General features: G+C 32.6%; 1 protein-coding gene across 2 annotated transcripts in view; it reads right to left on the bottom strand.

The window, feature by feature from the left end:
* The window catches only part of ANKZF1_1 (Ankyrin repeat and zinc finger domain-containing protein 1), a gene marked incomplete at its 5' end in the record, with an annotated part of 55,063 nt that overhangs the window by 23,382 nt on the left and 13,761 nt on the right, over window positions 1–17,920 (bottom strand). For both annotated transcript variants that reach the window (XM_035730452.2, XM_051217929.1), the window contains 8 exons: window positions 26–96; window positions 1,197–1,376; window positions 2,622–2,742; window positions 7,626–7,794; window positions 9,361–9,594; window positions 11,620–11,892; window positions 15,911–16,024; window positions 17,139–17,508. In XM_035730452.2, the coding sequence (XP_035589399.1) occupies window positions 26–96; window positions 1,197–1,376; window positions 2,622–2,742; window positions 7,626–7,794; window positions 9,361–9,594; window positions 11,620–11,892; window positions 15,911–16,024; window positions 17,139–17,508 (1,532 nt within the window). The remainder of the gene's footprint in view (window positions 1–25; window positions 97–1,196; window positions 1,377–2,621; window positions 2,743–7,625; window positions 7,795–9,360; window positions 9,595–11,619; window positions 11,893–15,910; window positions 16,025–17,138; window positions 17,509–17,920) is intronic.

Below are 17,920 nucleotides of genomic sequence, written 5' to 3'. Positions count from 1 at the left end.
TACACATAAACATATTTGACATTACCTGAATACCATGAATGGTTCACCAGTCGCAGAACCAGAAGAAATCAAACGACGTTCTGTCACGATAGCACGCTAATGTATGTTATTTTATTTTAAAACCCAAGGGAAAAAACAAAGAGAAATGGATAGGAGACCTTAATTCATCACAGGTAAGAAAGATACATATATCGAACAGCAACCAGGTAAATAGAACTGTAATAGTGGGAATAAAAAATATTGTAGTCATGTGTTCAGTTTTTCCATTGTTCGCATTATGATTTGGATGTGATCAGTCTCTATTAACATATCTGCATCCAGAGCAGGTGGCATCGATATCTTCAATTACAAGTTGTAGCAAAGTTTGACCGTGCCCGGTAGCGTGGTCAGTAAAGCAAATTTAGTACTATTTAGGACTCGTCAACTGGATTCGGGTGCCTACGTGTTGGTGTTCACATTGTCACTCAAACCCAGTACCTATCACTGCAAACACGAAGTTATCCAGTAGATAGCGATAGATTTTCTGGAAAAACTATCGATACTACTCAACTATCCGAATAATAAATAAGTGTAACAAAGTTTTAGTTGTCATTCTACAACTGACTGAAAGTCAAACGCTCTAATCATTACATCACTGTTTCATATTATTGTTAAAGCTGGTAATGGGGACATGAAAATACTGGGATTTCCATGACACAAGAAAGAAGACAAAAACTGATGACAAATGAGGAATTTATTCACCCTTCAGAAAAAACACGACGATGCTTTGGCTAAAATACATTTAATTATACACTAATCTTAGAGAGATGATTAGTCATCAATAACCGAAATATGGGAAATACAAAATTAGATATCACAATGTTGCTAAAGTGAATGAGATTCACATCAAATAAATGTAAAATGATCCAATGCTAAACAAATACAACACCGAATTAGGACGTGATCTCATGACTATTATCTTTTTGAGAACTATTGATTTTATTGAAACGACTATTGAAAACCAGAAAGCATTGGATCGTTATTTCATCCAGTATAGAACTACTCATACGTGTAACTATACACGACCCGCCACTGGAGATCAAACCCGGAACTTTTAGGTATTATGAAGAGCACTTAGTCTTTAAATCACTAAGTTATCATCCGATAATTTACATTTCAAATTATTACTATTATTATCAAGTAAAAACAATATTCACTTTTTCGCGATCGGATAAGGCTAAAAAACGTGCTTGTTCTTCAGCATCTTTCTTTTGTTGTTCAATAGCTGCACGTTCTGCAGTACGTTTTTCTTTTTGTCTTTGTTTTTGTCGTTTTGTGCGTTCACGATCACGTTCAAGTTTGGCAGCCTCTTTTGATGGATCCAATGGAGCAGGTATCTAAATATGGATTTAGAAAATATATTTTTAAAACTATTTTTTTGAAAAAAAAATTCAGATCTAACAAAACATCTGATGAACTTTTGCGCAGTGAAAAATAATGTGCAAAATAGAAGCTAAATGAAAAATTGTCTAAATCTTGTTCCCAAAAATCTTAAAATTAATTTAAATATGTATTATGCGTGATCATAAAATAAATGTTTGGAAAGGATTGTCCAAGACAGAGTTCTATGGAGAATGCTGGTGGGCGGCCTATGCTCCTGCATAAGGGGTAACAAGCTTGGTGTATTTTAACGAATAATCGAAGGTGTTTGTGCAAAAAAATTATTCTAACACCCAATCTTAATTTACAACTCTGGTTCAAATCTTAATAGCTAAAGCAATCCGGTTTTATTTTACTGAAGTAAATAATCTAACACACAAGGATTTATTAATCATGTCAAAACTGTGTCCACTGTAAATCCATTAATTGTAATTGTTAATTGTTTTATAACCAAACACTGTTTTCTGAATGATTGATAAGTCATTAAGGATCGTTAGCATAGATTAATTTTACCAATATATTCAACATTAAGATATCTATGATATGAACAATTGATAATTAAAACAATTAACATATCTAACTGTTGGGTATGTTTAGATGACCAAAATGATGTTCACGTACTAAATAGTTTATTAGTTTCACGTTAGTGAGAATTAGAATTTTCTGTTCTTTTAAGCCGGAATCCTCTATGATAGTTATTCTTAATTTCTACTTCAGAGAAAAAAACCCTTACTTCTTGTAAATTCACTACACTCTTGATAGGTTAATTTTCTTCTACATCCAAGAATTTCGTAAATCTTTATAAATGAAATAAATAATTGTTGAAGTGAATTAATATTCTTAGGTCTATTTCAATAAATCTTCAGAATAAAATCTGTCTTTTCAATTACGCAGAGGTAGGAAGAAGACAAGGGGTATATCTGAGTAGAAGCTAACAGTTTTTCACCTAACTGACAAATTGATTCATTTATCTGTCAGTCATAATCAATGTCATTAATGTAATATAATTATATATATATATATATATATATATAATCTAACTTAGGCGGAGTTCGAACATGTGACCTACGCTCGGATCGAAGTTAGGTGCTACAAATACTGAGTCATTACACTTGACAGCTTTAAAATAAATACTGAATAAAACATTTTTAATTATGCAGTACAAAAAATTCGTAAGTTAATAATTAGTATAAACAACTCACTTTAGCTTTTTCATAATCATAACGATTCGGATGATGAAATCGGAAACGTCGAAACACATTAGCTATTGATTTTTTATGCAATCGTGTAGCTAATTGATAAGGTGTTATACCATCCCCATCACTAAAATGATAATAAAAAATAATAATTTATAAATAGGATTCGCTTAATTTGTCTGTTCAGATATTTCAAAACTGACGTTTTGAGTAAAATCATTGCTTTTGTTTTTTTTAAGTGTACAAGTTAAGGAAAGTAGAATCCAGACTAACAGTATGAGCAAGTATTAGAATATAATTAGTTGATTTCATTACTGATTCGTAAGTTATATTATCAATCTCAATTACAACACAGTATTGAAGGATATATGTATATTATCAGTCAACAATTTATTAATAAGAGTAAAAGGTATATACTAGGGACAAGCAAACAGGAATCGAGAATCCGATGTTTAGGCTATTGCGCAAAATGCAAAAACTATGTATAGTGAGAAGTAAAAATAACTTCATAAACATAGAGTAAAAACGATAGCCCAAAATATATAAAACCCTTAATTTAGCCTCTTAAGATGGTACATAACAAGCTAACCGGCACTATTCCTGAATTCAAACCATAAACCCTTAATAATGAAGAAACCTTAACCTAGGTGGCACTAAATTTTAGGGACAAAGTAGTCAGATAGCGTCTATATTTCCCCAATACACCACGTCCATGTGATGGGTTTGTGAGCCTTCGAGAGTGGATTTCTAATTCAGATAAGCCCATAGGGTTTTCCAAGTAGGGCTTCACCAACCTCGAATAGCTGGAACAACGCAACACTCTTCCATTACAAACTATCCATTTATAAACGCTATTTTCTAATTGACCAGAAACTAGCTGGAAATTTGTCGAAATTCCTTTAAGCTCATCCGTATACTATATTTTTCATAACTTTTCACTTACAAATATCTAAATATTATTACATATAAGCATCATTGAACATATTAACAGCTGACGACTAAAATTCTAAAGCATACCATTATTATCATTATGGAAAATAACATTTTATCACCATATAATTGAAGAGAAACTATGTCTACACTTATTGTCAGAGAAAAACTGTTGATAAAATTAGAAATTAGTAAGTTATGTTTTGCCATTGTAGTGACAATGAAGAAGACAATATTAGTCTCTTAACTGTAAAATCAAGATGAATTCAAGTTAACAGACAAGATAAACGTTTACTAGTAGAAAAATTCACTTTAAAACAACCTGAGAATGTTAATCAAATTTATATATCTAACTATTGACAGTGTTTTAACTTTGATAGTAATAAATAGCGTTAAACACACACACGCAAAAAAAGAAGAACCAGAATTCCATTCATGAATACAACTGCTAAACACCAACTAAAATCGATATAACGACTTTCAATACATCGTTTATACCATTTCTATACTCGTAGTGATTTTATAACAATTCTAGAGAAGGCTGAGAAATTTAAAGTGAAGATAATATAGGTAGTATAATTAACATTCATAGAAAATTGTTTTTAAAAACATAGTTTATAACCTCATTTACAAAAAAAACACGATGTAAACTACTATACAACATCAAATATCAAAGAATATAGTAATTAAGTTGTAAAATTTAATAAATAATTATATCATTAGCAATGTTAACAAACATAATCAGGTCAACCATGTTAAATGATGTTATACAACAGGTAACAAATAAACGTTTTAAGGTGGTTGGTAAGTAAATATTCACAAGCGCTGTTATACAAAAACACCGAACCCACACGTTATCCCAAGTGTCAACCAGTTACTTATGATCAATGCATAATTTCATATTAATATTGCATTACCCTCATACCAAATTGGTACAACAAAGTAAAATTAACAGGAACAAATGTAGAACAGTCAAAACAACACAATAACAATCATAATAACATCAAATAAATATTGAAAATATAGTTCGAGAACGTATCAAAACATATGCATTCGAATACTACTACTACTACTACTCAAGATCTAAAAGACAATAAAAAGTATACACATCACAGTCACCATGACAGATTCAAATCAATGTCACACAACATCTCCAACCATCCATCACTATATCCCCGTGCACTACAAACACACAGTCTGCATTTACCAACATAACTCACACCAACAACCAATAATTACACGAACTGATACCATTTCATGGTTTGGCCTTCCATAGCTTACTTCAAATCATACCCTCCTCCACCCAACACCGCAAGTCAAGGGAGGTGAAGGTGGTGGTAAGGTATACGTCTCATGGTCTCAGTCTCAAACACCCCAGTCGATCAACATTCGCACTCGTATCAATAGATCTTTCGTGCTTAGCCCCCTCCCCAGTATAATATCCCTAACCCTCATCGACGATCACTCAGCAGTTTTACGGTACACCGAACAATGATTTGAAGAAACCTGTGAATAAAACGCTCTAGTCTATGGATTCCGACGATTTTCGCAAAACATGTTTAGTAACAATAAAGCAATACAGAGTAGTGCCTATGCGATTTGATAGCCTTTTAAAAGGCAAATCGACATCTTGTTGGTTAAATTAACTTGCGCAAAAATAATCACTAATTAGTTTGAACAATTTTTACTATGAATACGGTTCTTTGTCAACATATCGATTAAGGATAATGTAATAGCATAATTTCAAACAAACTTGATACCGTGAGATTTTAAAGCCTTGTGGAATGATTTCAGAAGTTTATTAAATACACCAAGAGATTTTTAATATATTACTATCTAACCCTGAATATTTGTGCAGACGGAGAAGTATACCGGCTGTAAAAATAAATCTTGAGTAAATCCCCATTAACATACCACTACCCTCTTCGAAACACTATCACAGAGAAAGAATGTGGGCCATTAGTAACTGGTTGCACAATATCATTGAAGAATCGAATAAATAAAATAAAAATAACAAAACAGATTAAAAAAAGTTTCTAAATTATAGTTATGACCTTAAAGCAGCATATTATAGATGAAGTGAAAAATAATTCAAAATATATAACAAAAGGTACTATTGATAGAGATTAATTAGAGAATACATCTGTAACAATCAATTTACTGTTTAGGTGAGACAATCTATAACCTATAACAACAAATGTATTTGCAATACTTCAAAACATCATCAAATTATCGATACCTAACAATCATTCCCTAAACCTGACGTACTATCCTGGCTAGTGTAACAGTGGTATAGAGAAAACTAGCCAAACTGACACATAGAAATATATTTTTGACAGTTAACTTGAACTATGTGTAGAAGTGTAGGCTTCCAGGTTGAAATTAACAAAATAATCGTGATCAACAGTTCGAAAATATAAAATTACACATAGCGGAATCGATGTATTTATTCTTCAACTTTCCTTTTAATTTTGAATATTATTTCATAATTTTTACTTATCAATTTCGTTCCTTCACTAATTCTCGCAATGTGCAGTTTTAAATTTTACTATCATAAGTTGATCGAACTCGTTATTCGCCTGACAAGTGGATATGATGTTGATGTCACAAAATCTTTCGAGACAATTAATACATAAAGGAATTTGAATGTATCACACTGGATTGAAACGGTTGTTATAAAAATATTTAAATCAAATTTTCGCATCCAAAAAGACACGGTTATCAATCTTGCTTTGTCAAAGGGACAGAGTTTTAATGAGCTTGTTATATAGGGAGTTTTTTCACGATCATTATTATAATTTCTTTATTTCTTGCTGCTTACTTGAGGTTTACTCAGCTAGTCGTCTTTTTTTTTAAGTACAACATAAATCACGAAATTATCCTTTGATTTCTAGGAATTCTGTCTTCATACTCTTCTCAATTTTCTATTCGTATTATTTAACCTATGAATAGAAAACCATTTGAATGATTTTTATTCATTCCACCCAAAATTATTGTTGTTCATCAATCAATATTGAGATGTTAAACCGAATGTTTGGTTACAACTTTTCAGAAAGAAGTTTTGCGTATTCATTGTTTTTTTCTAGATCTATAGATTGTAGGCAGATGAAAAGAAATCATGAAATAAATGAACTCATGTATTATCCAGCTACGATTGTTGGTTCTTACTTTATTTAAACTAATACAAATTATTTGACAAATACAATTGCTTATGTACTCGATGTTGAGACAACATTTAACTGTAACACTATATGGTTCTGACACATATGTGTATCTACGAATTCAGCTGCTCCTGTGGAGAAAGCTATATTGAGAGCACTACCAGACAACTGAGACAACAAGTTAGTGATTACTTCACTTCGTGGTTAAGAAAGGGTTACGTCAAGACAATACGCAGCTCGATTCTACCACATTTGATCGATAGCGGTCATGTAGCAGAATTATCTAGCTTTTCTTATGGGGTTCGATTTCGTCTCTTAAATATAGTAGAATCCATAGGAATTCGAGCTAACAATCCAAGTCTTTGCGTTCATAAGGAATTTGTAACACTTTTATTTCTTATTATTTCCCATACTTTTTCTTCGTTTATTTTTCTTCCCCCCCCCTCCCACCTATTTTTATCCAAACACACGCTTCATTGTCCAATTGTCTGAACATGTCTTATTACATAAACTTACAGTTTTTATGAATGTTATCTCAGTCTACTGTTATCACTGAATTATGAACTGCCTTGATTGGTTTAGTAATTTTGTATATGCATATAAATATTACTGTATATTAAAGCCTGATGGGGATCTAATCAAAAACAATATTGCTCGCTTATATATGTTGTTCTAATTCACAATATGGGTATTTTTTTGTAAATTATTCGATTACTGACCAAAATGAACTATTTGAAATAGAATTTTAAACCAGCAAGCTGGAACTCTACGATGTGTATGCAAGAAATCATCATTATAGCATTGAGTTTAGAACAAAGAAAAAGTTTCAACAAATCAACAAGCTAACAAAATGATTACACAGAAATATAAATTAATACATTTTATGTATGTGTAACTTAAAATAATATTCTACACTGACCTAAATGCTGGATCACATCCACATTCAAGTAATAAACGAATTAGTTCAGGATCACTTTGAAATTCTACAGCTACATGTAAAAGTCTTCGTCCATCAGTTAATGGATGATTAATTAATTTTAAACAAACACGATATGGTGGTACAGTTGATGATCCAGGTGAAGTACACTCTATTGCATAAATAACGATATGAAAATATTTAATACATCTCAAAAGCAAATAAACACTTAATATCAGTAAGTCATTTTAAAAATAAATAAACGTGTTTTTGTGTGTATGGGTGTGTCAATGTCTCTTTTTCGCTCTATTTACCTAACAGATGGAATGTTACTTCTTATATACGAACAAAGAATAAATGAATGAAAACTGCTAGGAGTAATTTATGGAATGTTATATGTACTGAACGGGCTGAATTAGGAGAGAAATTACTATACGTAGGACCGATAAGGACTCAGAGTTGACTCAAGGCTGATCGTGCTGGTTGACGCACCATTGGTTTAGCAAGGTAACGGAAGTCGGTATTCTGATTGGCGATTTTGTCACATGATATTTGACTCGATATCTTATTTCATAAAATTATAATTTGAACCCCATTGTAAAGAGAATACAATGTACTAATCATACATTCTAAAACATAAACATATAAATTTCTATTTCTTGCTAGTTATTCGAAATAATAGAATATCGCTTTTGTAGTGTTGTAAATAAGATAAACTCTTAGATGAAATATAAGCAATAATATTTCTACAAAAACAGCACAAAACAAAAGTTGAACAAGTTGATCTATCTAAAGTACTGGTATAACATGAATCAGAAGAGAATTCATTGTTAACGGAAACTAGATACCATCCAAACTGGAACTTATAAGTTAACACCGTCGCCACCGTTATAACCTGTTCATTGTTATACAACTCAGAAATACCAACGTGACGGTGATTGCAAAACAAAGGCTCGTCGACACTACGCCAAACTCTTGACACATTTCTCAACGATTAAGAAGCAGTGATTATTAATTACATTAAAACAATTACTACTTGAAACGAACTTCACACCGTCAAAACTAAATGAATAATTATTAGAATACGGTAGGATAACACCGAAATGGTTCATAGATTAATTTGTCAAAATACAAACGAATATTAAACTGAACGTTCACCATATTAAACTAATCAATAATCTTACTCTTCGTCGCTTCTTATCACTTCTTATGTTAGAGATTGACAGCAGTTGGAGTACTATTGAAAAGCAAGGAGCATTGAACAGCTGGTTCATCTTGATGCATGAGAATCCTCAGCAATGAGTATACATGACTCTACCAGGGATCGGAAGCGAGGGAGTTTCAAGTCACATAAATAAATCGATACTGACACTTTGTGATCATAGAGTAATAATGAAATCCTAATCAACGCCACTTTTTAAATGCCCTACCATCGGTTCAATATTTATTCTATGTGCCAACTTTCTCCCCTACCTCCAAAGATATTGTAGATACATTTGTATACTGAATAGCTTCTTGCCAATTTCAGCATTATTCGGTCGCTGTCAATAAATATTCCCTGAGAGTCCTGCCTTTTCTGATTAACCGTGATTAGAAAAAAAAACAGTATTGTGATATCCAGTGTATCCAAATCAGAGCTGAGAGTCCACAATACTGGGGACAAATAATATCATCTAAACACTGATAAATTTAAAAAACCTGAAAATGTTAAGTAGTCATCTTAAAATTGTACACCAACCAGTAGGGGATGTATTAGTAGTGGTCAGCATATTAGCCGTAGTAGCAGCAGTAGTGGTAGTAGTATTCAAAGGAGCAGCTGAATTATGAACTGTTTCCTCCAATTCATTTAAATTATCGCTTTGAGTTATATTGGAAATATCCATTGGTAATAAAGATCGTAAAATAACCAAATCTCCAGAAGCAATTGCTACACGTAAACGTCTATGCCAACTTTGATAGGTGAAATATAAATCTGTGTAATATTTTTAATTATAGTAAAATAGAAAATCTCATTAGCAATTTATTACACAAAACAAGAAAAGAGTGGGGAAAAAGACTCAAACTAAGTGTTCATATTACGTTAAAATGAAATAATACACGAATAATAATTGAGGCGTGCACCATTGCGTGAATAGTGACTACTGGATATTACTCATAACAAAAGCATTATTTTGCAAATATCCAATGAATTTTTAAACTCTATATCTACATTAGATTCAAGTAATTATCAATACATTAGATAACTAGAGAGGTTATAAATTCAATCTTCTCACATTACCCAATTGTGAGGATTTCGTTTGTAGTGAACTATTGTGACTCTTATTATACATTTGAATTACAAACTCTATCAAATAAACAATTGCATCGTGAAGTGATATGGTACACTGTTGTGTGACCTTTACATGTTTTATTGTAACGATATTTGTTATATTGTATATCCCCATATGTGTGCGGCTATTTACATATCTAGTATTTTTTTTATCCATCCTCTTATTTGCTGTAGACGCAGTCGGTTAATAATTTGCTACTTATGTTCACATTTATAGTGATATTCAAAACACAATCAATTCATTCACATTCGTTTCCTGCGTCTGATTTGATTGCTAAGGTGTGATCTGTTGAGTTAATTTGCTCCTAATACAAATTGACTTCCATCCAACGCGTATTCGATTGCTTGATTGCTCGAATAGGAATGGATTTAACCGTACTCGAAGAATTAACCAGTGGAATATATACGAATATGTAAGATCGATTATACTTAAAGTCGGAAACAAGTATTCCAACACGATTTATGCCTACCACTTTAAGCAATAATACAAATGATTACCAACAATACTCGGATATCTTAACCCCTGCTGATTTGCGTAAATTATATTCCCAAAGCGCAATTAGAACACGAAAGTGGTCAATCAATTCAGCTTCTATTATTTTATCGTGCCATGATTCAGAAGCGCACAGGTTAATATGCATCAATTATACGGCAACAACGCACCACTTTTTTTAATTAACTCATTCACCAGATACCTAGTAAGAGCCACACTCTAAATGTGAGGGCTAACGATACTACTCGGTTGATCAGACCAAAGTAGATATGTGACTAGGTGGTCCTACATGATACAAAGCCGAATAATAGATACACAATGAATTAACAATAATACAAAAACAGTTTATGAATGAAATGGAAGCTTACAATATGAGTGTTATAAAATATCATAACCGAATATCTAATAAATACACAGTAAAAATATGCAGAACTATTCCTCTTCAAGGATTACTGAGGATCCCGAGTTCGAGCAAAGGGGAAGGGTTGGATTATGGTTAATAACCCTAACTCGTAGAAGAGAACCACAATACAAAAACGCTAACCAGATAAAGCCAACTTAACAAGCAAAAATCTGCTCTGGGAGTTGAAGGGTCTTCACATACAAGAGTTATGACGCTTTTCAGGAGAGCTGCGAACCTCTGGAAACCACGTGTCCAGAACCCCCTCTTAAAAACCAAGGCAACAATAAATATAGGGGAATGAAATGTTCGGATGTGAGGAACCAGGAAATTCACTCGAATATCGACAGAAACGAGAAGATACAACGAAGCTCTACTTGGAATAAATGAAACTCGTTAAACACAATCTGAACAGAAAAAAATTAACTTCAGGAAAAATGTCGTATTCAAGTCACGAAGAAGAAAGTGCTTCATACACAGGGATTCGCACTGATTCTGCCCGGAGAAGTACAAAAAGTGCCTATAGGATGGGGAATCCAGTGCTCCGCGATTGTCATAATATCCTTCAAAAGAAAGAAGGGAAAGGTTACAATCAATGTTATTCATTGCTACACACCCACCGACGATGATAGTGAAGATGATAAAGACGACACACTGGATTTTAATTATCCTTCAGTCGATACCGAACCAAATAAAACAATTTGCTTCAGTGAGAAAATATTACGCATATAATCTCAAAGTATAAAGACGCATTACGTAAACAGTCGGAACAAACCTTCGAAATTATCAGTCACTGCTTTGACATCATTACTTTCAGAATCGTTGGAAGTCGAAAGCAATGAAGATTGACTGTTTGGTTTCGTCTTCCTGACAGTTTCTGTGGTTTTCCTAATATTATTTTCTGAGTTCATAATCTGCTCCACTCGATCATCATTGCTATCATCATCAGTATCGTCTTGTGAACTGACACAATCTGACAAATCAGAATTATCTGAACTTGATGACAATAAATTCTTTTTAGGACTAGTTTCCAGTAGGCTAAGTGGACCTAAAAAATAAAGCGATGAAAACAGGAGAAATAAGGCTATAATTAAAGAACTAAACATAAGTCATACACAAGAAATAATTATCTTTTCTGAATGATATTCATGACCCATCTAATAAAAACAAGATGTTTATTTGACAATATTGGTGTTGTCCGCCATGAAATTTTAACGAAGAGTAAATAGTTGACACCGCCTTTTATGTGGAGGTTCCTAAAGGTTTATGAGTTAGCAGGTGATGTTAATGGATGCTAGCAACATCACAACAATGTTTTGACCAGTAAATTGATCACTATGATAGATTGCACTCCTATCTTCCCCAAAACTACCCACTACCGAGATATTTTGTCCCACTGAAGTTCAAAATAGTCATACGGAGGTGTTACAGAGACGATGTGGAGATCTTATATATAGGATCTGTCAGTCGCTGGTCTATGTATAGTGTTTTCGAGATCGCCAATGAAATAGTCAAGTAGGAGTGGGAAAAGTCTATCACAACAAAATGGGAGTAAACAGAAAACTCTGCGTCCAATCTAAATCTTATAATGAGTTATATAGACAAACTGGCAGCGTAGTGATAAGGTCACCCACTTGGTCCACTCCTATTTGACTATTTCATTGGCGATCTCGAAAACACTATACATAGACCAGCGAGTGACAGATCCTACATATAAAAGAGATAGATTATACATTCATCATTTGTGACAAAATACCAACTTCAACAACATCCTGACATCAATCGATTAAGTTCAAGATGAAATCTCAGTTGGATTCAGAATCTTACTTCTTAGATAACATTTTTCAAAAGGAGAGCTAATGATTGTCTAAAAAGCTCGATATACAGAAAGACAACCTGGAATGTCCAGTATGCGAACTTTCAAAACTTGTTCCCACTGAAGCATAAATGAAACCCGATTCACTCTTTATGGACGAAGCTTATCACTTAAGAGTTTTCATATTATTCAACACCGTGTTATTCTATTATAGACTGGTACTGTTAGCAGACAAATTAACTATAAGTACGATTGTAAAGCTTATGTAGATGAAACCGTCGAAAAAAAATTCTTCCTTCGCAAAAAATCGTATTCATCCTTTTTCAACGACATAATGAGCCTCTTTCGTTAAATTGAGAGTTTACCAAATGAGGATGGGAGTGATGCAACTTTACAGTTTATAAAATCAAGTTTTTATGATCTGTTTGGCTTTTTATCGGATAAACTAGTAATTATTTACAAATTCGACTGTCGATTTTTAAGTAGCAAGGTAAAAACTTCAGTTAAACAATAAGTTTGAAAATTTATAAATCGGCAGGTAATAAGTGAATTGTACTGTCAAAAGAAATTAAGATCACAAAAATAACCCCCAATTTGTTTTTAAGTTGGCTTAAGCTATACTAGTTTGATGAAATCCCTGACTAATATGATAATATCCATTTCATTCAATCTTGGAGCAAAACCAACGACCTGTTTTGAAATTCCGTACTGCTGTCAGATGTGTAGACAGAGACTACCCGTAGACGTAAAAACAAAAAACGATCCGTCATGTGATAATGTACTTTATACATATCTTCTTTTACACCATTAGGTATAGCTGTGTGAGAAAAACAGTAAGTTTTCCCAAAAATAAATCTAAATGTCGTCTCCCACAATATTTTTTTAGCCAGATACTTAACAAACCAGAACCGACCATATAATTAAAATAAAGAATTTGTAGATTGCTCAATATAAAGTTAATTTTCAACACAATCGACATTAACTGAAAACCGTGTTTCGACATCATTCGGAGATCGAAGTAAGAGTTTTATGTCATTGAGTACGATACATTTAAACTACTGGGAAATTTTGAACCGGGACAAAAGGTATCCAGTAATTCTGTTTTTCAACCCCGCTTTAGATAGTGTCAGTTCATGGTGAAAATTAAAACTATTTGATAGTTACTTTAGTAATATAAGAATCAGAAACATTCATAGGACTGAACGGAAAAACATGAGAGCAAGTACGCTCATGAGCCGGATCCAAACAGAAAAGAAAAATAACGCATTTTTATCAGTAAAAAAATTGATTCCTTTTTCGTATTTTTAGGTGTTCTCATGTGATTTAAATAAATCCCTTTTTAAGTATAACATGTGTTTTGTATGTGATTTTATTTCCATTTGGTAAATTAACTAGTTTGAGTGGCGACAATGATCCCAAAAGACATAAACGGAAATTTTTGATCTAGTTTAAGGCTTTTTTGCCACGTACTTCAGCTTTTATTAGGTTAAAATTGGTTTCGTTATTGGAGTGATATCCACTGGAAAACTATTAAAAAAACAGAAGTACTGAGAGGCTGTCTCATCCTGACCCAATGCCACACCATTATTGTTCGTGCACGACCACATGCACACACACATGGGATCGAACTCATGACCTTCAGGTCTCGCCGAGACCGCATCGCCTTCAAACTACTAAATTGGAGTCACTTGGTCTTATTACAATTTTTGCAATATTAGAGTCGAAATTAAAGATCAGTAGATGGAATATTTCTTTAATATGAAGACGAATCTAATGAAACTAGATATACTAAATGACTAATATACAACGAAGACAGTCGTACATGCATAAGGAAAGAGAGAATACAGGACCTTCAAGAAAAGACAATTATATGAATGAACATCACAGTATATATAGCATTTTACGAGGCAAAGTGACCAATAAGAGTAGATGTGAATTACGTAGTATTTCTACATTACAAGGGTTATAATGTTACTGAGATGTGAAAAGGATGAAACAATATTGTTGTGGCGATTCCAACTGATTACAATAATATCAGTTTCAGTGAAGCCCAATAGATCTATATTTTAAAACTCAACAAGCTTGTGATTACGACATACATTATCCAGTACTAATGGTGGGTAAAGATGAGTCACTATCGGTATGGTTGGGTTTTATCAGTTACAACTTCTTATAAGAAATTCAAGAACTCATTAGAAAATCAATCACTAGTGAGCAACAAAAAATAAACGTTTGGTTGAAAATTTTGTTGAGATTAGCTTAATATGAGATTATTTTTCATCGTGAATTATAGTTCAGCTTGGAAAAAGCAATAAAATTATTTTAATGAAGCAGAAATTTAGAACTATTAGACAGTGTTCATATATGTCGACGAAATGATGATAACGTAATCGATGATGAACAGTTCGGCGAGACTATAATTAATACATGAAGTTCAAGAAACCCCAGAGTGACCTGGAGAAAATTCGCCTACTTACTAGGGTCGAAAGAGGTTTACAAATCAGTGTGAGAAATTAAAGATTTAGAGTTGGAAGTTAAAGTTAGGGATAAGGGATAAAAGTTTTTATCACGAACTGGCATCAGATATAATGCTGAATTGCTATTTAATCATATGGATGAATGAATTTGGCGCCGACAACCAGGACTAACTACCTTTAATTTCATTGATTCGTCCATGAATTATAGTCTCGCCAACAGTCCAACCTTCAGATTTTCATTACAATTGTACATTTAAACAGAGAATTAGAAAATGAAACAGATGAATTCCAGATGATGTCAATTTATCTCTAGTTGATTAAGACATAACACGCCTCGATATATTATTGTTCTTTCTTAACCTAATTGAATAAATGTATGAATTATTAATAATTTTGTGATCGACTCAAGCATTTTCTAATATCACACGATTGTTTCTAATTATATAAATAAACGTTAGTTTATGAAAATGAACAATGCTTCAAAATCCTGGCTAATATAGTTTGAAATTAACCACAATATTACAAAGATACGCATTAATTCAGAATAACTCTTCTTCGAAATCACAAACCACTTAGTATGATTATCACCATTATTATTGTTATTATTATTATTATTATTATTATTATTATTATTATTATTATTATTATTATTATTAATCCAGTAATTGTCGGTAATAGTATAAAAATAAGCTGCAACTTAAGTTATAAGGAACAATTAGTATAACTGATAAACATCTACTCATTAGTAATATCTACAGAAAGAAAATGCTTACCGTAAATTAATCGACCACTTTTAGTTTCTAACAAAGTTTCATCACCGCTTTCAGATAATTTGCGCCATTGATTTCGACCTGATTTACTGAGAAACTCCAGATTAGCATCAGGATCTGTTCAAAAAGTGCAGTAAAAGAACAAGATAATGATGGTGAGAACAGGGAACAAGTAAAAAGTCGTATTTTATTCTTTATTACTTACGCTACAGATAAAAAGTTTATTTCGATGAGTAGAAACAAAGAATGTGACACGGTTACGTAACTGGGGCCTGAAGCCAAACTATTAATGATAACAAATAGCTAGCTGTCCGAGGAGAAATAGGTAGATGGGGGTTTGAATATGTGACCTATTGATTAAAAGTCTAATGGTCTAATCATTAAATCAATTACTCAGTATAGATCTTCTTAAAACTTAATCGTTCAATCTTCATTCTTTTTATGACTAACAAATAATTATCCACAGTTAATTCACAACAAACTGACTCCAAAACACCAAGCACTAGTAAAAATATTCTTTAGAGACACTAATCGATACTGATAAACCGGATAAAATAAGTCTAAAATATGCAATCCAGTGGGTTGAACCCAGCAAGTGACACCTTGACAGTAGTAGGCAAAATATGTTTAATGTGTCCGATGGAATTATAGTTATAATTCAGAAGAATTCAGTTATGATAATGAAGTTATCTTGATAATAAACAATCCTTATCGACGCTTGTCTTTTTGCCTACATATCCGTTAAAAACAATTACAATTCCACAAAGTCATCTATACTACATCATACACTCAGACAACAATTGATTAACATACTCCTACTTATTAAAACAATATTGGACAATTTACTGGTTGAAAATAAGACAGAGCAGAATTATTACATTTATTATTGACGTAGACAATAAATAGTTGTTATAACTTTATAACTTATCAGATAATTCTTTGATATTTGAATCAACGAGTATCCTATCTGACCATATTATCCAAACGCAAACACTACAATATGTGAATGTTCAGCTAAACAGTCGTAAAATGAATGAGATGAACGAGCTGAATGGCATCATATACTATCACCAAATAAAGTTATGGTCTTATTATAATAGAAACCGAACAAAAAAACCTAATGTGTCAACAGTGGTTGATCAATCCAATTTAATAAGTTGATCATGTAAAATACTAAACTCAAATAAAATAAAGTTATCGGGGATAAAACAAATTGTTTCGTGTATCTTACCATAAACATCAAAAGTTGACAATTCTTTGTGTAATTCTTTTACGTGTAAATATGTGATATGTTTACTACGACAAGGTATTCTGCGTAATCTTGGATCATCTATTGTCATTCCAAGTCGACAGTCACAAGCTTTTGAAGCTAATGAATCTGGGACAAGAGGTGAGGAAATTCGATAACTGGAATTAATCGAAGAATAGTCAGTTGATTCATTCAAATTATCACCGGTAAATTTATGATTAGATGGCACAGATGAGGATGATACAGGTGGATTAAAAAATATACTTCGATGTACTTTGGGAGACCACAAAAATATCAGCTGGCAAGATTGTAACAGAACACGCCATTTGTTATGTAAAAGATCACTTATTTCCTAAAAAAATTTAGAAGAAAATCTTAGAAAGGAACTAATAACCAGGAGAAATGGAAAAAGCATCCAATGATTCACTGACACACGATAACTTAGTAGTATAAAGGTGATACGTTCACCGCTGGATCTGAGGATTTCAGATTCGGCCTCAATTGGAGTCATAGATGCGTACCTCAGATGAGTCCCTCACTAGGACATAAAAGCTTTTCAGTACTCCCTTGTTTTGAACGGCTGTCTCTAGCTAAAATCAATCTATGATTTAAGCTATCTTAAAATGGATTGAATTGAACAAAGCAGCTATTCAGTAGCAATGCTCATTTACGATCCCACACGGGATCGAACCCAAAACCTTCAGGTGTCGTAGTGAGTACAAATTCTTCAATCAGTTTAAATCAATTCGCAACATGGTGCAGTC

Source organism: Schistosoma haematobium, chromosome 7 (genome assembly GCF_000699445.3).
Source record: "Schistosoma haematobium chromosome 7, whole genome shotgun sequence".
Lineage (NCBI taxonomy): Eukaryota > Metazoa > Platyhelminthes > Trematoda > Strigeidida > Schistosomatidae > Schistosoma > Schistosoma haematobium.
The sequence above is the reverse complement of the archived record's forward strand: the minus strand, read 5'-3'. Positions and strand labels throughout refer to the sequence as shown.